Source organism: Haliotis rubra, unplaced genomic scaffold, assembly GCF_003918875.1.
Source record: "Haliotis rubra isolate DU_JTF1 unplaced genomic scaffold, ASM391887v1 Scf154, whole genome shotgun sequence".
In the NCBI taxonomy this organism is placed as follows: Eukaryota; Metazoa; Mollusca; class Gastropoda; order Lepetellida; family Haliotidae; genus Haliotis; species Haliotis rubra.
Window position 1 is genome coordinate 558,785 of NW_025765492.1, and position 22,825 is coordinate 581,609.

The 22,825-nt window shown below is 39.8% G+C and overlaps 3 protein-coding genes across 3 annotated transcripts; 2 read left to right on the plus strand and 1 right to left on the minus strand.

Moving 5' to 3' along the window:
• Positions 1–1,341: 1,341 nt before the first annotated feature.
• On the plus strand, positions 1,342–22,326 carry LOC124270699 (4-coumarate--CoA ligase-like 7). The gene is made up of 12 exons (XM_046705733.1): positions 1,342–1,463; positions 4,087–4,294; positions 5,693–5,793; positions 6,294–6,499; positions 13,708–13,876; positions 16,568–16,739; positions 17,117–17,214; positions 17,903–18,047; positions 18,773–18,855; positions 19,940–20,168; positions 20,563–20,689; positions 21,990–22,326. The coding sequence occupies exons 1-12, from the start codon at positions 1,368–1,370 to the stop codon at positions 22,324–22,326; spliced, it is 1,971 nt and encodes a 656-aa protein (XP_046561689.1). The 5' UTR covers positions 1,342–1,367.
• On the plus strand, positions 8,234–9,983 carry LOC124270719. The gene is made up of 4 exons (XM_046705752.1): positions 8,234–8,601; positions 8,769–8,993; positions 9,202–9,302; positions 9,596–9,983. The coding sequence occupies exons 1-4, from the start codon at positions 8,571–8,573 to the stop codon at positions 9,914–9,916; spliced, it is 678 nt and encodes a 225-aa protein (XP_046561708.1). The 5' UTR covers positions 8,234–8,570; the 3' UTR covers positions 9,917–9,983.
• LOC124270720 lies at positions 11,577–12,424 on the minus strand. The gene is made up of 2 exons (XM_046705753.1): positions 11,956–12,424; positions 11,577–11,789 (listed from the first exon to the last, which is right to left on the minus strand). The coding sequence occupies exons 1-2, from the start codon at positions 12,204–12,206 to the stop codon at positions 11,648–11,650; spliced, it is 393 nt and encodes a 130-aa protein (XP_046561709.1). The 5' UTR covers positions 12,207–12,424; the 3' UTR covers positions 11,577–11,647.
• Positions 22,327–22,825: the final 499 nt, after the last annotated feature.

Genomic DNA, 22,825 nt, shown 5'->3' on the forward strand with positions numbered 1-22,825 from the left:
TTCACTATAATACACAAGGAAATTATAGCAAAAGTTAAAAAAAATAAAAAACAAGACAATGTATACTACTAAAGGTTAAACTTTTACAAATAAAGACAAACAAAAATACAATTTATTTTAGGGAAAATATTTTTTTTATTTTTATGACAGCATGCACACATACAGATTGAGTTATATCTATGTTAACAAAAATAATTAAATCTAATAAATATTTTTGAAGGAAATGTTCTGTCAAATGTTCTTTATTCTTTTTTGGTCAAAGAAATATGTATTAAAAAATTCTGTTTTTGTGAAATTATATATACATTAAGAAAGATATTATGAATAAACATTTATAAATTTTAATAGCTAACTTAACTATATACATCAAATCACTTAAAAACATCCTTTGCTTAAATTTGTGATTTAAATTCAGTTGAGGTTCACAATCAGGTAATATTATATTGTAGGGATATATCACTAACATGTTTGGGTCACATGATTACACTGACCAGGCATTATATACATGGAGGCCCTTTTAGGGTTTTGGAATGTTATCAGTGCATGCTTTCAAAAATTCTTCGAAAACAAATCTATAAAAACCTAATAAAACCACAATTTTATAATATTTGAAAAGTAATTAGACCACAATAAGAAAGATAAAGCATAAGATTCTCTGAATAGGATTTGATGAATATTTTCATCCTCAAAATGGCCTCTCAGGGGTTTTCATCAGTTAAAACTTGAGACTTAATTATTTTGAAATCTGTCAATGAAACACTTAACTTTAAACATGTAAAATGCCATGAAAATACCTTAGAATATCAGGTACCATAACAAATTAGCTATTTGAAATGTATTTCAAATTTTATCATCAAACAAGATTAGTGCAGAACTAAACCCACTGGTAATCTTCTGTCATGTCTATCATTAAAACATAAGGTTCTGTTGAAAAGTTCACAATTAAAAAACAGCTCACCTCAATAATGATGTAGAAGAAATCCGAAGACTTGTCAATGCTTCAGGTGGAAATCTTTGGAAAAAGATCTGACAAGCTGTGAAGTTCCAAATGACAACACTGCTAGAACAGGAAGTGGTCTCAGCAGACTACAGGAAGTACTAGTAGTACTAGTGTCTTCATGACTCATATTACTGTAATGTTTCTCTAAAGACTTTATTGGTTCGTTTTTACAAGAGAATGTCCACGTAAATTTCACCACATCATTTTTTTTCTCAATACTCAGATCACAAGCTTTCATTTCATGTATAGGTTGTATATACCTCTCTCGGATATCAAAAACAAATGGTTTTTGAAGGAATATCAGGTTTGTGTCCTGCCCTATAACCTTGACCCCCGTTTGAGACCGGTTAGGAGCGAGCGTGCGAACATGTTGTGGAAAGGCAAGCCTTTACATCTGCCATGTGTTTCTTTGGGGACATTCATGACGGAAAGGTTCGATCAGCTTGGAGAAAAGGTTGCCTTGGTGAGTAAATTCGACACTTGTCGCATTCGAGTCGACCTCCTTTCCCCCTATCTATAGCAGGGGCTGTTGACCTATATGGATTTTCTAGATCTCTCGTTACTGTCAGTGTTAAACTGGCGTATCTCAATGGTCAGGCTCATCCTTGTGGTCCGTCCGTTAGTAACTGAAAATCTAGTCTGTCTCACAGTCCCTGAACCATATTATTGTGCCTATAGCCCTGCCTTTCCTGCAATGCTAAAGCCCTAAATAAAGCAAGCCTAGATTTCCCCAGGTTCTGAATCTGTGCCCTGGGACTCCTTTTCAGTATAAAAGGGTTTATTTGTTACTATCAAAATTATATATGTTCAGAGACTAAGCCTTAGTCTACTGAAAATGTTCATTGTTCTGTGCCCAAGCGTGTGTGTGTGTGTGTGTGTGTGTGTGTGTGTGTGTGTGCGTGTGTGCGTGCGGGCGTGCGTGCGCGCGCGCGCAGCAGCCACGGTCCTGTGTATTGCCTCCATTATCAGATTTCTACCAGCTGATAAGTTTACACGATACCATTGGAAAGCTGGGCGTCAGATGTTTTCTCAACTAGATATTCTAACGTTTAGGTATCGCAAGAATTTGGCAATGAATATTGCAACGCAACTCAATTCAAACAACGTCTAAGATATGTGGGGCGTTGGGGTAGCCTAGTGGTTAAAGCGTTAGCTCGTCACGCCGAAAATCCGCCTTTGATTCCCCACATGAATACAATGTGTGAAGCCCATTTCTGGTGTTCCCCGACGTGATATTGCTGGAATATTGCTAAAAGCGGCGTAAAACCATCCTCACTCACTCATTCACACAAAGATATGTTCATGCTTGAGTGAACAACGTTTATAAATACTTCAAGCTACTGAACACATTATTCAAAACTTCAAACTTTGTTTACAGTATGAAATTACAAGATAAATAATTGATACGATGGTTATGTAAATTCAGATTTGGTTTACATGATTTAAAAAATCACTGATATATGGCGTTGAATGACTTGTATGTTCGCAATATAATACAGGAAACTAACGAAACCAATTCCATGTACTGTTGGTACGTACTTTTAGCCTGTCTCTGAACCACATTATTTTCCCTAATGCCTAGCCCTCTCTGCAATACTAAAGCCGTAACTGAAGCAAGGATAGATTTCACCAGGTTAAATCTCCCAACTCACTGGGGCTCCTTTTCAATTTAAATGGGTTTATTTGTTACTATCAAATTTATATATATTCAGGGACTAAGCGTTAGTCTAGTATGTACTAATCTTTGAAACAAATATTGTCATGGCTGTCCTAACTTAAAGCGTCTAAATACAGTGTTCTTTATATAGTATGGCAAGCACGCTAACATCAGGATAATAATGATGTTAAATGATTACCCCAAAACAGGTCGTACCATGACCATGTCAATTTTAATAAGTATATGAAAATATAATGGATAAATCTCCAATCCTCTCAAGGTCTGTTGCAAAATGTGGCAAAGTTTTCATAATATCTATATGGGGACACAGGTCTTTTTAATTCTGAAAATAATAAAATAAATAATTTCTGTGTATGGCCAAGAAAATTATGAATGCTTTTTAGAAGAACACAATTAGCCTCACTAACAACGCACAATTATACCAAATATATACGACTTCCTGAAATTGTCAATATTAAATTTCACTTCTCCTGAAGACATATCATTCAGAGGTACAGAGAAGCTGCGTATGTGTGTAAATTACGCAAATATTTATGTGAAAAGTCAATTCTGTTACGTCCATCGGTACAAGTACGCTTGAATTTTTGTAAATACTCAATAAATTTGATCTTACATGCTTACACACAAACATGTAAAATCTTAGCTTTCGTACCGGTGAATTAGTTCTTGTCACTAAACCTACTAGAATTTGGAATAAGCAGACCCATGTGCTACAGATGGAGGTTACTGAGGATAAAAATACTAATAAAATAACTGAGGTATATTGAGAGGTTCTATTTTATTACATGAACTTGTCAACTTGCAGTCTTTCTTATCGTTTCTCATATTACAGATCAAATATCGTAACAAAAACGTAAATCAACACTTAAGCTTTATTATATTTTTACAATTAATTGAAAATGGCAAAATACCCAGTTGAGTTTGAGTTAGTTGGGTACAAAATTTATTTGGTTTCTCAAAGGATATTATGATACCCAATTGAGATGAACACAAGTGAGTACATAACTCAATGACCCAAAATGTTGTCTGTAGCTCTACTGTTAGAATTTCGATTACACTTTCTCAGTAATGAAGAGATAATAGTACTTCTTCCCAAATATAACATGAAATATGATCACTAAATGGTATTGTGTGTATTCTTAGCTTTCGGTCGCGGGATCAGTCCCGGTTTACACTTGTCAGAAGGGTACACAAAGATCGTGATCCAGACTATCATTTTGTGGTGGCTGAGTGGGTTACATTGCTGAATTTAGACGATAAGGTGCGTGACTCTGAGAGGATTGGACCTAACCCCCCAAAAGTACTAGAATCTGTGCTTTACCGAGAAACTGTAATCCTAAATACAACGTGTTATACTGAGAAATTTACTATCAAGTGCATTCATGATCATATTAACACGCTTTCTCAGGTCGACTCGAACACTGGCCGTTCCATGTCTTACCGCGAGCTCTCTGCCACAATCCGACGTCTGGCCCGTGGACTTAGTAACCTCGGATTCAAGAGAGGCGACGTTCTCTGTATCTTCTCCCCGAATGTCATTGAATATCCAATCGTGTTCTACGCAGTTGCCTCCCTTGGTGGTGTACTACAAGCGACCAACCCGCTCTACAATGCAGGTAAGAGATTCAGATCACTTTTTTAGTTGGCATATCGCAAACCACAGCCGAGTTAAATTAATGAAAAAAGTTGAAAATTGCCACAGGACAACGTTTTTCTGCTAGAATATGTGGCAAGTCTAGATTTCCACAGTTTGAAAATGAAGAATGTCTCAGGGCTCCTTTTTAATATATTTTGTTGGTATTATGAACTGTTTTTTTCTGTAAAATATGTTCATTTCAGAGACTAGTTGTTAGTTTAAATATCAGACTCTTTCAAATGAATACCGACAATGATCAGTGCCTTGCATGCTGAGTTCCACGGGTTACACCTTCATTACCCCTGGGATGTAATGAACCATGCCAGTCATGAATATTCACAGGGGTCAACAGTTAAAGGTCAAGAGGTTCTTTTTCTTCGTTGATCTGAGGATTGGGTGACTAACATAGGCCTGCTAAAGCACAGGGGTTCGAATCACTGTTTGGACAATAATTTATAAAAATAAAAATCTAGATTTTTGCAACCGTATATTGTTTTTATATTTTATGAGTAACTTGTATTTCAAATTTGAACGAAATCGGTGAAGAAATGGAATTTTTAGAAAATTCTCAAAACATGTAATGAGTGCAGCGGGAGAATTTTCTAAAAAATCCATTTCTTCACCGATTTCGTTCAAATTTGAAATACAAGTTACTCATAACATATAAGAACAATATACGGTTGCAAAAATCTAGATTTTTATTTTTAAAAATTATTGTCCAAACAGTGATTCGAACCCCTGTATGCCAAAGTCTAAGAAAAACAGCAGGGAACTACCAAACTATGGGATATGAACACAAAGTAGACCGAAATAGACACACAAACACGATCCCCGTTTCCCACGTAATCCTAAGGACCCGGCAGAGTTTCAGTGCAACCAAACAAAAAATAAAAGTCAGAAAGGTGACTGTGCTTTGTTCACTGACAAGGCCTAGTAATTCCATGCGGATGGCTGCAGACATAGCGTGGAGTCACTCGCATCACAAATATACTGGTAGGTTCAATTATTCAGGTTGAGCTCTAAATTGATTTATATATTCGAGGGCCCAGGTCGCCCATGGCCAGTTGCCTCTCTTAGGTCTGCCAGGATCCAGTGATCTTGTGTTCAAATCCCGTTTACCCTTATTGTGATCCTTTGTTTCTCATCACCAGTGTTCGTCTTTATTACGCCTCCCACCCCCACCCCCAAAAAAACCACAACAAAAAACCAACACCCCCAAAAAAAATAAAAAACCCTAAAAAGTAACAACAAAACAATCAAAAGCAAACAAACATAACAACAACAACAACAACAACAACAACAACAACAACAAAAACACACCCACAAACTGACATACTGTGAAGCATAAATCCAACTCACTCTTTATGTGTTTCTCCAGATGAACTCAAACACACCTTCGACATCTGTCACAGCAAGTTCCTTCTGACCCTACCGGATATGCTACCAGTTGTCAAACAGGCCCAGGGTCACACCATCCAGGTGAGAGGGGTTAGAAGGTCACCTGTCCTTCACCAGCATATATTATTGAGCTGCCCCATGTGAAATCACTTGGTAGGTTTAGAGTATAAGCTGACTATTCCCATACATTACAGGTATGGCATATATATGTTTAGGCTGTATGTCCATGAAAAGCTTCACTACAAATTTGATGTGATGCATTAAAACAGATACCACTCACTCACTCACTCACTCACTCAAGGTTATCAAAGACCCTTGAAGATCCAGGGTAGACTTGATCTTCAGTACCCCGTGCTTGTCATGAGAGGCAACAAACGGGATCAGGTGGTCAGGCTCGCTGACTTGTTTGACACATGTACTGTGCTTATGCTGTTGATCACTGGATTGTCTGGTCCAGACTCGATTGTTTACATACTACCGCCATATAGCTGGAATATTGCTGAGTGCGGCGTAAAACAACAGCCAATCAATCAATCAAGGTCATAAAATACATACAGATGTCTGTAACTTGTACATTTCAGAAGGTTATCGTGCTGGGTAAGGCTGAAGGGTGTGTCAGTTTCTCCTCTCTCATCACGTCCGATATTTCCGATGCACCAATCAGCGACCGAGGCATCGACCCGAAGAACGACGTCGCGGCAATCTTATTTTCTAGTGGCACGACCGGAAAACCAAAAGCGGTGCAGATATGCCACTATGCAATGACCTCCAACGTGCTACAAATGTTGTATGTATTATACTGTATGTTATCTGTTTATTTGTGTGCCTTCAGTTACTAACACAACAACACCCTAAATGGGGCACTTAAGATTTCTTAATAGTTATGTTGGGCTCTGTTTTCGTATACCAGCTACCGACGTTTTCACACCGCACTGACTCGCACTCGCACTCGCCCACGCACCCACGCACGCACGACCTCACACCTATCCGTTCTTGTGTTTGTGTGTGTGCGTGCGTGCGTTAGTGAAACAGTAGCTTTGATGTTAAGAGTACTAAATTTCTTCTACACACCCGCTGACATTTACTTACAACTTGCGGAAATTCACATTCATTGAAATAAGGGACGGTGGGGTAGCCTAATAGTTAAGTGTCATGGTTACAGTGTGCAAAGCCGATTTCTGGTATCCCTCGAATATTGCTAAAAGCGGCGTAAAACCATAGTCACTCACTCACTCACTTATTGAAATAAACAATTTCACAAGTAGAATTAATTTTCAGTTTACAGTGTCCATGGCAACAATTCTACATGTTTATGAAATGTGGCCCCCAACTGAGGGGATGGTGCTTGGTGTTACGTTGCATCAACTTTGGAACATTTGTTTGGTTGTTGATGTCTGATTTTCGATGTTTTTTAATGTTATTTTTAGGTCAATTTCTTAAACAATTCAACTCTTATATAATAAACCATTAGATATAACTTGAAGCGGTATGATCTTTTCTGGTGCCTTTAGTTCCATCCGCAGACTAACGTTTAGTCTGAATATACATAACTTTGATAGTTACAAATACTCCCATTTATATTGAAAAGGCGCCCCAGTGAGATTGGAAATTGAGAACCTGAACCTGAGGATATCTAGACTTGCTTTATTGAGGGCTTCATGTAGGGAAAATACAAGTAATGTGGTTCAGGGACTGTGAGACAGACTACTTCAGCCGCTATGTTCGAATTCTTTTTACTGTAAGCATCAAACGAATATGACTGTCAGGAACTCGGTATAATGCCAAGTGTACAGTTATGTTTGATGGGTTCGTAGTGCCACCCTTTTACTACGGAGTACTTCGAAAATAAGGAATTCCTTTTGTAACTCTATTACATTGTCAACAAGTTAGACAATATCATCCCTCCCATACAGATGGGAAACTGTGCCGTGGTGATGATTGTTTAACTCAACGAATCCCCACAGGGTCACGTAACCGGCCTTGTTTTGTTGCCACATCAGACTGAAAGTCACGTGAGCTTAGGTCATGGTACCCGTGAAGCTCCGGGTTAGAATTGATCTTCAGTAACCCGTGCATGTCGTAAGAGGCGACTAACGGGATCGGGTGGTCAGGCTCGCTGACTGGGTTGACACATGTCATCGTGTCCCAATAAGCCATTTTCCAGTTTCGCGAAATAAGTTCGTTTAGAGTGATGTCCCTTTGCAAAACCACGTGACCGCGGGCAAACTGTCAAAACAAACGGCTGTCAAAATTTGTAACGTAATTGACTGTGCAACGACCGCTATCTGACGTGTACACCGAGAAAAGCAGAAGATGCCTTACCACCACTGTTGCTATGGATTGTGTAAGTCTGATAACAGGTACAAGGATCGCCATGAGATGGAAAACGTGTTTTTTATTCCTTTTCCGAAGCTGAAGAGTCAACCGGAGAAATGTTTGAGGTGGACGAGGGCCTGTGGTCGAGAGGGATTTGACGTCAAAAACATCACGAGGCACATATATTTTGTTCGAAACACTTCGTAGGTGAGTTTTGTCTGAATATGCTACAATTTTATGTTTCCATCAGGTGGAATTCTAAAATAGTAACTATATCGTCAATGCAAATCATTAATTTCTCGGACAATGATAAAAAAGTGGTTACATGGTGTAAAATAATGTACCCATGCATAGTTTTAAATTGCCGCTTTAGTGCTTGTGTGAACTACAGTTGATTTATAAATATCCTGTCAGGTGGCCGTGGACCAACTTTGGATTTCCCAGACCCTGTCTCGATAACTTCCACGCCCTTGAAGCCTAGGCCACCACCTCGACAAAGACAGGCAGACCCAGTAGCCTCTGACACCCCAAGCAAAAAGAGAATGGTAGAGGATGATGTCTTACCTACCAAATGTATGTATGTTCAAAAGAATATAACTTTAGCATGTTGTTTTATAATTAATTCATTCTCACATCCACTTGTTTTGATTGAATCGCCCCTTTATGAAATAATTTAATCTGAGTGTATATATTCTGTTATAATATTCTTTTGGTCTAAGTATGTTAATATTATTCAACAGGTGAAGTTCAGATGGGAATGGACATTGTTGGTCCAATGACAGCTCTTGGTGATCACATCTACAGCACTATCAAATCTACTGCTGATGCCTCCACACAAACAAACTTGTGTTTTGATGACATCAGCTCATACACAGATGATGTGCTGCAGAACCCCAAGATGCTGACCAAAAAATTAACAATGGATAACATCACAAGAAACAACAAAAGCAGCAAGTTTTACACTGGTACATATATTACATGTTATTGTGTTTAAAGGTATATACATACAAAATACCAGCATATATAAAATAACTAAGTATTACATTTATCAATCCTTTGGGTTGGGCACTGTAACCAAAAATATCAGATTCATGTTTCATTTATGGTGGTGGTTATTATTCAATGTCACATTGTCAATGATGTTTGATGACCAGTGTTACACTTTTACAACAGGGCTCAGTGTTGCCATGCTCATGCTGGTGTTCAACTGGTTGAAGGACAAGGCTGCCAGGATGACTTACTGGAGAGGTCAAAGTGAGACAAAGCAAGATGGGGTGTGTTTTGTCATTAATACTCATGTCAGTTAGTACATACCAAATGACATTACATATTATATAAACCATTTGATGCTGGTTAACTTTTCAGAAATATTCAGTTTATTATGGTCAGAACATTGGGACATTTTACTGATAATACAAAAGTTTCCAATTAATACAACTCTGAATCTTGGCTGGCAACCAATGCATTATTTCACGCATAGTTTCTGATATCAGTTCAGAATGTAAATGGTACAGCACTGTAAATGTTCAAAATTAGTTGTGTACAATTTCCTGCTTTTGTATTGCAGCAAAAATCCAGCAGAGGCCCGTCAAGACTTCTCTCTCTGTATGAGGAATTTATCATCACTCTGATGCGCCTACGACGAGCTAATGATGTGGAACAGTTGTCTGACTTGTTTGGTGTTTCGAACTCTCACATTAGTAGAATTTTCAACACATGGATCAATCTGATGTGCAAAGAATTATGTTTTCTTATCAAATGGCCTTCCACAAGACAGGTGAAACATAATCTTCCTAAATGTTTTAAATATTTTCCAAATACCAAAGCAGTTATTGATTGTACAGAATTTCTACTTCAAAACCGAGTATTCCTTCCAGCCAGAGAGTAACATGGTCATCTTATAAACATAGAAATACTTTAAAGTGTTTAGTTGCTTGCTCTCCAAAAGGTTCATTTACTTTTGTTTCAAAGTTATGGTCAGGCAGCATTTCGGATAGGAAGATAGTTCAACAATCTGGTTTCTTAGATTTACTCTCTGAACATGATGACATCATGGCTGATAGAGGCTTTTAATTAGAGATCTATTAGCCTTTAGAAAGACAACTCTCAACATACCACCATTTTCTCATGGGAGACAACTCAGTTCAGTAGCAGTTACTAAAACTAGGAGAATAGCAAATGCTAGAATACATGTGGAGAGAGCTATTGGGAGACTAAAGGAATATAAACTATTACAGGGTGTTATTCCTTTGAAAATCAAAGGTTCTCTTTGTCAGTGTGTAAATGTAGCAGCGTCACTGTGCAACTTGGATAATGTTCTTGCTAAATAGATGTCCAAGTCACTCAAAAGGAATATCTCTTACAGTAACCAGGAAGTTTCAGCCAAAGCTGACAAATATCTTCATCTATTTTACTTGTTTAAAGTCTGCAATATTGAAGGAAGTAATATTTTTACATATATATTTTTGATTTTTCTAATCATAGACTCAAAGAATTGTTCATGAAAAGGTACATTAATAACATGTATACCTTTCCTGGTGTATATTACCAAATCACAGGACTGAAATCCATATATACCTAATTGGCCTTGAATTTGATAATAATAATCACTATCATCTTTAAGATACCAATTACCATCTTTCAGGTAACATCCCCTACATTGTGCAGCAGTTTTAGGATCACAGTCTCAAAAGCCCATGGACATTTAATTTCTAATAATTTGTTTTGATGATTTTCTTTGCATTGACATTCAACTGTACCATCCACTGAAGTACCAAGGAAAGGATTTTCTTTATCAATCAATAAACCTTTGATTTTCACTAATAATTTTTATGTCTCCTTCTTTCAATCTGTTTATACATTTCTTTGGCCTTGCTTTCTTTCTTTCTACCCCACACAATAGAAGATGGTACATTGCTATTGTCAATGCTAAGACTGTCATGGAGCAAACATTTCACTAAATTTGAACAATCAATGTTATTGTTTTTTCAAAAGAGTCTGCCCTGGTGCAAACACGTTTAAAATTGGAAGTGGTCACCATGCCTTTTCTCTCATAACTGACCATGTAGGATTCTCACTCTGTCCTGTGGTTTCATGTTCAATGTAAGTAATGTCATCAGTACAGTATCTGAGTCTATTAATTGCATCCTGAGATATGTCAGTATCTGGACGCAAGTCAAGGGCCTGTAGTTTGTTGACTATGGACATGGCAGCACATTCCTCATTAATTTTGTTGCTTGAGTCTCTGTGTCAGTGGGATCAAGTAGGCTCTCCAAGGCACAAGCATTCGGATTTATCTGCAATTATGAAACATGTTCATAAGTTCTCTGCAAAATGATATCATTCATTTGGGTTACAACTAGCTCTGAGCATTGGAAGTTGTCCATTTCTGTCATGATACCAAGCTGAAAGTTGGAAGTGTCATCCCATGAAGGTATGTATATATTGAGTGTATTGTTTTACAGATAGATATTCATTGCTTTTATGAATGTTTGAAAGTAAAACAATCTGCATTGAAAACACCTGTTCCAAAAACGTTTATATGAATACTTAACATTTTCATGCTTTAACTACCGGTACATAATGACTGTTGTATGTTGTGGACTGAAATAGGGAATATTCAACTCATTTCAACCTGGTGCAGGGAGGCTGCAAAATCGGCCAGCTGTTCAAGTGATGGATTTGCTCGGTCACTTATTGGTCGAGGATCAAAATTCTCCTGTCCAAGGTCACTGTTCGTGTCTGCTAGTGTTTGTCCATAGCTGCAACACATTTTACATGGGTCATTTGTACAGCAAAATAAAAATATCTCCCATGTATTTCATGTTGGTTGTGATTTATTTAAGACCAGATTTTAATGTAGAATATTAACTACTTGCAGACTAGTGTTCTGAAATTTCCCACATGTCCTTGTTTTTCTTTTTGTACCTGATTTTCTTGACTTTTAGGTGACGCAGTGGCACAGGCTCATCATGACTTCTTGGTCGCTTGGTCCATAGGGATGGGCCATCAGTGACGCTCTTTTTCTCAAAAGCTTCAATGTCAAAAAGTGTTGCTGCTATATGTCTGCAGGCTCCATCAGATCTGAAATATGTGAAAAATACATGTACACTATTTGTTTCAAGACAAAGGGTTATTATAACAAACATTGTACATGTAACATTATACATGAGCAACATCAATAACTGCTTTCACAGTATTATGAATAGGTCTACATGGATATTAGAAATGTATAAATATTGGCTAAGATCCACTGAAACATTATGGAGTTTGGAACTGGTTGTTTCTCTTTAATTCAAGCATCATTACGAGCTTTAGACCTTTTCAATGTATAATGCCAGCTAGCTCACTTACCCTCCTGGACACTGACAGTAAGCGCTCTTAATGTCAACATTATTTTTTTTCCACAGCAATCCATAGGTTGTAGAACTCGGACTTTAGGTAGGTCTTGTCCCGTTGTGTTGGCTTCACAGACGCTTTAAAAATTCCAATTGTGTCAGTAGCATCAGCATACTCCACACTGTTGACATGCCCATCAGCAAACAAGCGATAGTCTTGAAAAGACTTGTAGGCGCGAAGCTTCCTTCTGTCATAATCGGGCCTGAACGACACCAAGTAATTAAATACGTCATATATTCCAATTTCCGGACATTGTGACAAATTGTTTGAGTAGCCTTGTAACAGGAATGGGTCACAGTTAATGTTCAGGTGTGAGAGTGTTTGGGGTGTGTAGCTTACATCGGAAACATCCTGGAAGACGGGCAAATCCAAGCTGGCAACACACTCGCACAAAGTGATCAATTCGCGACGAATGTAGCCTGTAAATGTCACACCACGGTCTTTCAAATACATCTTCAACTGTGGAACAGTCTTGATAGGAACATACTTGATATTTTCTTCAAATAGTGATCGTAGACCAAAAGTAAACAATATCGTCTGTAGACAGAAACGGCACGTCAACCTTGTTTACGTGTTGTCATGCCCGCGGTCACGTGTCACAGTGGGCAGATAACTCTAAACGGCAAAACTGGAAAATGGCTCCCTATCGGGTCTCAATGCTGAGGGGAAAGGTCAAGATCTAGGGTTGTTGCTGGCAATGGATTTCTGTGGGCATGGACGTGCAAGTGAACTGAGATAAATCGGAACGCCTTCCTCCATTGCCCGAAGAAGGTTTGCAGCAATTTTACTGGCCGTTTCAGCTCGATTTCGTAGAGCCTTCTTCCCGCGTAAACAATGAATGAAACCAAGCAAAACAAATGTTTGGTGAGCAGAAAAAATTGTCCACAGAGTTTAATGGTTCTTTGAATAAAGTCTGGAATGCTGTCCAGTGCAGTTGTATAGAGCTGCTTTGGGAGGCACGCGGAAACTATCGGATTTGTTTTGATGTTAAGTTTTTCAGACAAAGCTTTTTGAGAAGGGGTGGGGTGGGGTGGGGTGTGGTTTGCACACTATTGAGAAAGGAGGGGTGCACACTTCATTTTCACGAGAGTTTCAATGGTCATTTAATAAACTTTCAGGAAAGGGGGGGGGGCACCCCTGCATCCCCCCACTGGATCCGCCTATGCAAGCGTTCCCGCATAGTGCGTTTGTCATCAGAAATCATCTTTGTTCTTATACTTGGTATGAACCTTTATATGTCTCTAATCGTTACATTTCGGAGTAATCTGCTTGTTCCACCAGGGAGCCGGGAAACCTGACTGACAAAGACTCCTACGTGACGTTCCTACCCTTCTTCCACATCTATGGACTTGTTACTATCATCTCCGCCGGCTTGTACAGCGGGGCCAAGAACGTGGTCATGTCCAGGTTCGAGATCCACGAGTACCTGCGCAACATACAGGAACACAGGGTGAGTGTAACTGTGCAAGGGCTGTATCTTGTACTACATATTTCAACATGACCCTACGATAGTCGTAGCGCTAAGACTGCTTTATGGAACGGAGCCATAGAGAGTTGTCCGTTGAGTCATAAAGAGTTGTCCGTTTTTGGTCGATTTCCGATCCGGCTGGGCGGTGGGGTAGCCTGGTGGTTAAAGCGTTCGCTCGTCACGCCGAAGACCCAGGTTTGATTCCCCTCATGAATACAATGTGTGAAGCCCATTTCTGGTGTCCCCCGCCGTGATATTGCTGGAACATTGCTAAAAGCGGCGTAAAACCATACTCACTCACTCACCCACTGCGATCCGGCTACGAATATGACTTGTATGGCGAAAATGAGAAACATAATGATATCTATATTTGTTCACTGCGCTAAATTCTGCTTTTTAATGAAAACATCAGATGCAGCAGTCTATGAGAATAGTATTTTTAGCAAACATCTTGTTATTAGAAACAGGTTGGGATCAGGTCGGATACCAACAGCACAGTGCTGGAGACAGGCTTAGATTAGCAGTTACATTCAGAACAATGTTCTTCTTCTCAGTACTGACAACTTGTCTGTTATAAACAGTGCTGTTGTGTAGGCCATCATCAGGCGCCACTATCTCTACTCAGATTTCGCCATTGAAGATGTTGCAAAATCGTTATCCTGCATCTCAGAAACTGATTCACCAAGCACAGTGCTGCTGTCAAAATTATATCAGATATTCTATTTACATATTTAAATCCTACATATAACCAAATAATGTTGGGTGAGATTGGTGGTGCCAGTGTCTTCAGCTCTCCGTGTCACGCAAAGTACCTCATATATTTTTATATATATTTAGTCACGCAAAGTACCTCATATATTTTTATACGGACGGACGGAGCCTAAAACTATACCCCCCGCTTCGCGCTAAAAGCACGGCGGGGGTTATAGTTTTAGGCTCCGTCCGTACGTACGAAGGAATATCTTAAGAACCGTTGACTAGATTCTTTTCATATTTGGTACCTAGCTTCATCACAGTATACGAAAGGTCCAAGTCAGGTTTGGTGACCTTGACCTTCATTTCAAGGTCACAAGGGGACTTTAACGTTTTACCTGCATGTTAAGCTATCTCAAGAACCGTTCACTGGATTTTCTTCATATTCAATACCAAGCTTTATCAAGGAGAGGCGCAGGGCTCAGTCAATTTTGGTGACCTTCATATCATTGTCAGGGTCACGACGACAGATTTCAGCATGTTAACCTGAATTGACAGCAAGATATTTCAAGAACGTTTCACTGGATTTTCTTCATAGACTTTCAAGACTTCCCTTGCATGTTTTTCAATAAGCAATTTCTTTAGTACTATTTTTTCATATTTCATACACTATGACAGTCATGTCAAGGTCAAAGTCAGTCATGAAAATATTTGTGTGTTTGAACAACTACAGAGCAAGATATCAAGAGAGGTTGACTGGTCATGTTTTTGTTGACATTTACCTTCATCTTAAACTTTCATTACTTTATAAGTTTGATTTGATAATTAGCGGCGGGGGATTATGTCAACTTAGGGACAATGCTTGTTCTCAGTTGTTTCAACTTTTGAACGTAAGCCCAACCAACAATGGTTGAAATATTGTGACTTGCAGCCCTGCTGATGGTCAGCCGCCAGTTGTACAAACAACCCATCACCACATTTCATGCTTTGATTAATGATGCAAAAACATTAATTGAGTAATTCTGTAAATATCTGAAATGATCTACGATTTAACTTTCAGGACTGCTCTTCACTCCATAACTATACTAGCAGGAGCAAGAAGAATACAAATATCAAAGATTAAAAAAGAAGTCGTTATCCATATAACGTGTCATGTATTCATATGCTTAACACTACCTGTTCATTAGGAATATTGTTTGATCATGTCAGGTTCACGCCGACACGGTACACCGGCCACGTCATCAATACAAACAACACCTTCATCCTCGATTCCGGAAGATTGCACTTTTAATATTAACCTCAATGTGATGGCATCTTGTGAGCATTAGCGTCTTCTGAAACGACATAATAGGTATATATTCAGACACAACCTACCGACTCCTTAAAACCTTTCATGGCATAAATCTGATAATATACAGATGATTTTTGCAGCCATAGCTGATCAGAACACTAGTTGGACGCCATATTGTGAAACATATTACGATTATCTCACATAAGGAACAAACTTTGCTACAAAGATGCGTATGACTTCTTAAACAAATATGATTCAATGTATCCTTTACTCCTATATACGACCGCCCCCGTGGTGTAGTGGTTAGAGCGTCCGCCCGGAGAGCGGAAGGTTGCGGGTTCGATCCCCGATCGCGTCATACCAAAAGACGTTAAAATAATGTACTTGTTGGTCCCTGCCTGGCGCTCGGAATTAATGGGTACAACAAGGACTGGTCGGCTCGGAGTCAGTATACTGTGTCTGAGTGGGGTATTCATGCTTCACTGCGGCATGGTATCTCAGTGGGCTAGCACTATAAAACCAGCTTCAGCCTGGGCTAGTACAAGCATCCGCACATACACATACACACGCATGCACGTCGTCATATGAGCGAAATATTCTCAAGCTCGACGTAAAACCCAATTTCACCTCACCTCACCTTACTCCTATATACATGTACGTCGATATAAGGTGACAGTACTGTTTCCTAGGCAACCGTGCTGCATCTGGTACCCCCGGTGATGGTTCTGCTGACCACCCTGCCTGCTGCAAGACAGTATGACCTGGGTAGTGTCCACCGAGTCATCTGTGGAGCAGCGCCCCTCAGTCAGGACATCGAAGGGAAGATTCTAAAGATATTCAACATCAAACATGTAACACAGGGTAATATTGGGTAATATTCCATTTCGATTAGAATAGTTGGGCAGCTTTTGTTCTTAGAAAAACAGAAAACTATAAATCTATAAACATAAAACCAAGAACTTTTCATTCGTTGACCTTATTATTATTTGGAGGATAAACAATCACATTTATGTCTTTCAGTGGCATTTAGAAGTTGTACACTTTGTACAATTTCTCTCACAACGCTTGGAAATAAATGATTAATCGTCACTTAGACTCAATATAGATAAACAATAAAAATAACTTGGAAATCACATTTATGTTCATAGCGTTCTGCACAAACAAGTGGTCCGTCAGGTTGTTAACATAGCTGATAAAGATGATTAGTTTTAATATGTGTTTTACAATGTTACTTTCAGGCTTCGGAATGACAGAATGTTTGGTGACTCACTTGTCACTGGATGAGAAGCACAGGTTCGGATCGGTGGGGATTGCTATTGCAGGAGCTGAGTGTAAGGTAGGGCATACATGTCTAATACAGTACACGCCCTGAACACTGCAGGCTGTTCGCGTCTCTGTTATATATAATACTCCATGTTTAGTAATAAGATGATTATAATGTCATAACCCATAAGAGCAGAGGCTTCGTGCCCAAGGGCGGGAAGGGTCGCGTACAGTCGTGCTCAAGGGCGTGGTCAATACTGTGTATTTGTGTCCATCGGCGTGGTCGATAGTGTGCAATCGTGCCTAAGGGCGTGGTCGATAGTGTGCAATCGGCGTGGTTGATCGTGTGCAATCATGCCAAGGGCTTGGTCGATAGTGTGCAACCGTGCCCATCGTGGAGTTGATCGTGTGCAATCGTGCCAAGGGCGTGGTCGATAGTGTTTAATCGTGTCCAAGGGCGTGGTCGATAGTGTGCAGTCCTGCCCAAGGCGTGGTCGATAGTGTGCAGTCCTGCCCAAGGCGTGGTCGATAGTGTGCAGTCCTGCCCAAGGCGTGGTCGATACTGTGTACTCATGCCCAGCGGCGTGATATCCCTAACGTCATGGTTGATCTTGTACAATCGTGCCCCGAAGACGTGGATCGTTTCTTAAGTTGTCTATCGCTGTTTTACCATGCCGGGATTCGATCACTACAGACTACAGACATATAGTTGTAATGTTGCCGACTACGGTGCAAACAGTATTCACATGTACATTTCACAGATAGTCGACCTGGAGACCGGCAAGGCCCTACCCGCAAACAGAGAGGGTGAGCTATATGTACGAGGACCAAGCTTGATGAAAGGGTACCTGTCGAACCCTGTTGCCACGAGGGCCATGATTACCGAGGATGGGTGGATGAAGACAGGTAGCGAATTATAGTGACAACAATAGTTAATCATATTTTCAAAAATATCATTCTTTCATGAAGAAAACAATTTTCAAGTATAAATTTTTAACATTTCGTGATTTTCTGCGTCAGATTGAACAATATACTCGTGCGTTTCGTTATAGTATGTGTCAAAAATCTTGGTCAAATACATTTCAATCGTGGGTTTCTATAGTACGACCCCGTAGGCTCCCATACTTGATACTTCACTCCTTACTCCCAATACGAAGTCAGGAACTATGGCCTTCATATTCACAAATGCCTGAAATTGTTTGATCAGTCAAATATTCAAAACATTGGTTTACTCTTTCGCGACACCACTGAAAATATTGTATCGTCCTCTAATTCTTGAACCTCCGAATGCAACTGAAGCTGTTTGGCGCGAGAATGAGGGAATAGCACAAATCTCACCTGGTCAAATACAGTATGAGGGAGTATATGTTTCCCCAGAATGTTTCCCTCTAGTGTCCTGATGAAAGCAACGACCTATAGGCGGAATACTGCCAAATTATCCATGAATTCATAGAGGCCTTTTGATGTCGGTGGAACGCCACTGTCACAATACAAGATTCACTCACTCAAGGACTTCTCGGAAGTTATTTTTGAAAGTATCTATTCGTGCATTGAGTTACACAAACCGTGTATATTTAATGCACAAATCTCTTTGTCATGTTTGTCCATATACTTATCTGCCTTCTCAATAGGTGATGTTGGCTATGTTGATGATGACGGGTTTCTCTTCATTGTTGACCGACTGAAGGAGCTCATCAAATACAAGGGATTCCAGGTAATGGTGGGGGAACGAGATGGTCCCCCTGACATAGTTCAGCTACTGCCCAAATGGCCAATCTCAAAGAACTGACCTTCATCTTCGCTGTCTAGAATAACACTATATGTATTATTTTGATAGAAACAAGTGACTCCTTTTAAATTGGAAAGAAGCCCCAGTTGGATAGGAGATACTGAACCTGGTAAAAAGGTAAAATAATGCCGCCCCGAGACTATTATGACAGGCTATTATGACAGGCTGTCTTTCACCGTTAGCTGTTTTTACAGCCGAGTGGGAAACACGATTTACAGGAAGCGCTCGTTAAATCACAAACATCACCATGTAGTATGTATGTACGTGAATGTGCTTGTCATCTGGGGAAGACGACTCCTTTTAAACAATGATGTATCCTGGTTACGTTTATATGTGAAAGCTTGTTTCACGCCTCAGTAGCTGTCTCCTCATCTGATCGGAGGAGGATGTAGATGTATTGGGGCGGTGGGGTACGTAGCCTGGTGTTTAAAGCTTTCGCTCGTTTGTCAAAGCCCGGGTTCGATTCCCCAAATGGAAACTAGGTTTGAAGCCCATTTCTTGTTTCATCCGCCGTAATATTGCTGGAATATTGCTGAAAGCGGCATAAAACTCACTGACTGTTAACGTATGGGTACGTAGAGTTATGCGCACAGATAGTACAGGGAGTGGCCAATTTTGCATCCGTATTATCCGTATCATCAAATTTTGCTCTAAAGAGCCGAAGAGCCATGAACCTCAGCTCAAATCAGCCTAGAGTGAAACGACACTGAAAGAGATCGATTTGAATCTGTTACATCCACAATGGAATAAACACATTTGAGCTAGACATGGTTTTCACTTTCACAAACACATTAATTTTTTCCCAGAATTCTTTACGTGTCATGGACTGTCAGTTGGACGTTTTGACTATTTGCAATGTATTTGGTTTTTGGGGGAAATGACAGAAAATGTTCGCTGTAACTAATCCCCGTCTTCTGGGCGGGGCGTGTGACGACCAGTAAGGTGGTCTCTGTCTTTGTACACGAGGTTGTTCCCATTCATCCTTCCTGGACATGCATTTCCTCACCAGGTGGCGCCAGCTGAACTGGAGGACATGCTGTTGAGTCACCCCGGCGTGGCAGATGTCGGTGTCATCGGTATCCCGGATGTCGAGGCAGGAGAGTTGCCCAAAGCGTTTGTTGTCAGGAAGCCGGGGTCAAGGACAACAGAACAAGAACTGCAAGATTTTGTGAAAGGCAGGAAACACCATTTTTTACGTACAACTGGGAGCCTGTCTTTTCCTTTATTTGATGTTTATTGTTATAGCTCTGCACTTAACATTCCGCCGTTATATCAGGGCTGTCTCTTTATATAATAGTATCTGGACAAGCCAGTGACTGATATGAAGAACACGTCCAATGCCATAGGGGAACGGTGACTCGCAATAGCCCATGGCTATATTTTCTTGGGAAGTTTCAAGAAGCAAACATGTTGCCTGATAAAGCTCGTTTGAAGAAATACATGTTACGTGATTTAAACAGTTTTAATGTACCTGAATGCCTGAATATTGTCTAGTTTGGACGAAAACATATATGGAACATGGTGTTAAATCTCAACTCTTGACATGTGGCGGTAACAATGTGATAATACAACTTTAGAGCGGGGAATCATTTTAGCAGTAAGTGTTTCAGTCCATGACTTCCCACCTTGCAGGTAAAGTATCGGGGACCAAAAGACTCAGGGGAGGAGTGACCTTTCTTCAAGTAATTCCAAAGAGCGCCAGCGGCAAGATCCTCAGAAGAATACTTCGAGACATGGAAAAAAACACTCGATCAAAGTTGTAAAACGGGAACCAAGGACAAGGAGAAAATCTATGTTTAAACGGAAAACCTTTAACAATGACATCCCTATGACAATTCTAATTAACAAATTTTAACGTATGTACTAATAATATGTTTAATTATCTACGTATTATTATTAAATAATGTGCGATTTTTTAAGAACACACGTTCCCATGGCAACATATATTTATATTGGGACCACATGATTAAATTGACATTAATTTATTATTAACATTTGAAATTATGTAAATTCAGTTAGTGAAATGTATAGGTACTGCTTAATAGACTATTGTCTATTGTCATTTTGTTAGCATTCTGACAATCGGTACTTGTGCATTAAGGAGAATATTGGTGAAAAATGATAAATATGTGAATGTAGAAATACCATGGAGACCGAGCTAAGGAAAAATGTCAAATGCACACCAATCCAATGACTGGTTTTATATTGATGATACGTGATAGTATTGTCTGAGTGGAATGGCGAGTCAAACCGCATCTCGAGTTATCAAGCTAATCGCGACGAGAGTGAATGTCCGCACTATAAATGGATATATGTTGCTTCTTGTGATGAAGTCGATAGGTTTTGTGTTTGTTTTAAAGCATGATACTTGTATAAAAGAACTATCCTTAATACATTGTTTTACCATGCTTCCAAGAAATCAACTTTGTGTGTGTTGTTTTATATTTATGTCCAAGTCATATGATGTGCGGTGGGGTAGCCTAGTGGTTCAAGTCTTTCTCTCGTCACGCTGAAGACCAGGGTTCGATTTCCCACATGAGTTCACTTGAAACTCATTTCTGGTTTCCCCGGCTGTGATATTACTGGAATGTTGCTAAAAGTGGCGTAAAACGTTACTCACTCACTCACTTAATGATGGGCATAGGAGGACCCGTCATGTGAGGCGCCGAAAATTGCTTCACAGAGTTGCTTGGGCGTGCATATTCTTATGGTTTCGGTTCGAATCCCTGATTAATAATATATGTTTGTCAGTTTCATATCGTTTCTCACAGATTTTACCTGTGTGGTAAGACCGATCACAGGGACTAAATGCCATTGCTCTTCAATCCTCACTTTGAAGTTCCATGAATTGCAAACATCATTTGTGCGCATTGCACCGCCAAGATTTCAATTTGTAGGATACATCAACGATATTCCTCTGAGGGAGCATTGTGAAAGCATTAATTTTGTTCAACATCACACTGCATAATAATTAATGTATTTATACAATATCTGGAATAATATGGATTATAAATAATCACTAAACGGGCGAATAACGCAGACGCAGATCACCGACACAGATGCAGATGGCCGACACAGATGCAGATGACCGACACAGACGCAGATGACCGACACAGATTCAGATGGCCGACACAGACGCAGATGACCGACACAGATTCAGATGGCCGACATAGACGCAGATCACCGACAGACGCAGATCACCGACTAGGATGCAGATGGCCGACACAGACGCAGATCACCGACACAGACGCAGATCACCGACTAGGATGCAGATGGCCGACACAGATGCAGATGACCGGCACAGACCCCTGTGATCGTGGCCTCGCCACGGTGGTGTTTCTAGGTTTGTCAACACTTAACCGCTTTAGTGGGTTTCACCAAATCGGTAAACTATGACGAGCCTCACCACTTCGGGGTTTCCTCCTACAATTGCGGACCCTTTAGGATGTCACTTGACTACTGTTCAAAGTGCCGCTAATCGACAAAGGCAACGCCAGTCTGTTGCACTACGGAAGGGAGAGATCCCAGAGCCATACACTGAAGGTTGAATAGTCGATCATAGGACATTTAATACAAAACGAAAGGGTATTGCTTCCCTTTTGACGCTTAATCATTCCGACATAACTGAATTTCCCATCCCCGATAAACGGTATGCAACTTTGTTTTCAATATTTATTGTATACATTAGGTTCATACAAAAAGCTACACGTATTTCATTCATACACTCACAGGACCAAAAGCCGGATAGTAAACCATTGAAATAATCGTAAATACAGTAGGAAATACATGCCATGACCGGATTTACGTATGTTTTCAGATATTTCCTAACTTCGGGCATATATTTCATATGAATCTATACCTTTGAAACATATGCTCATCGTACATTTTCGTATGC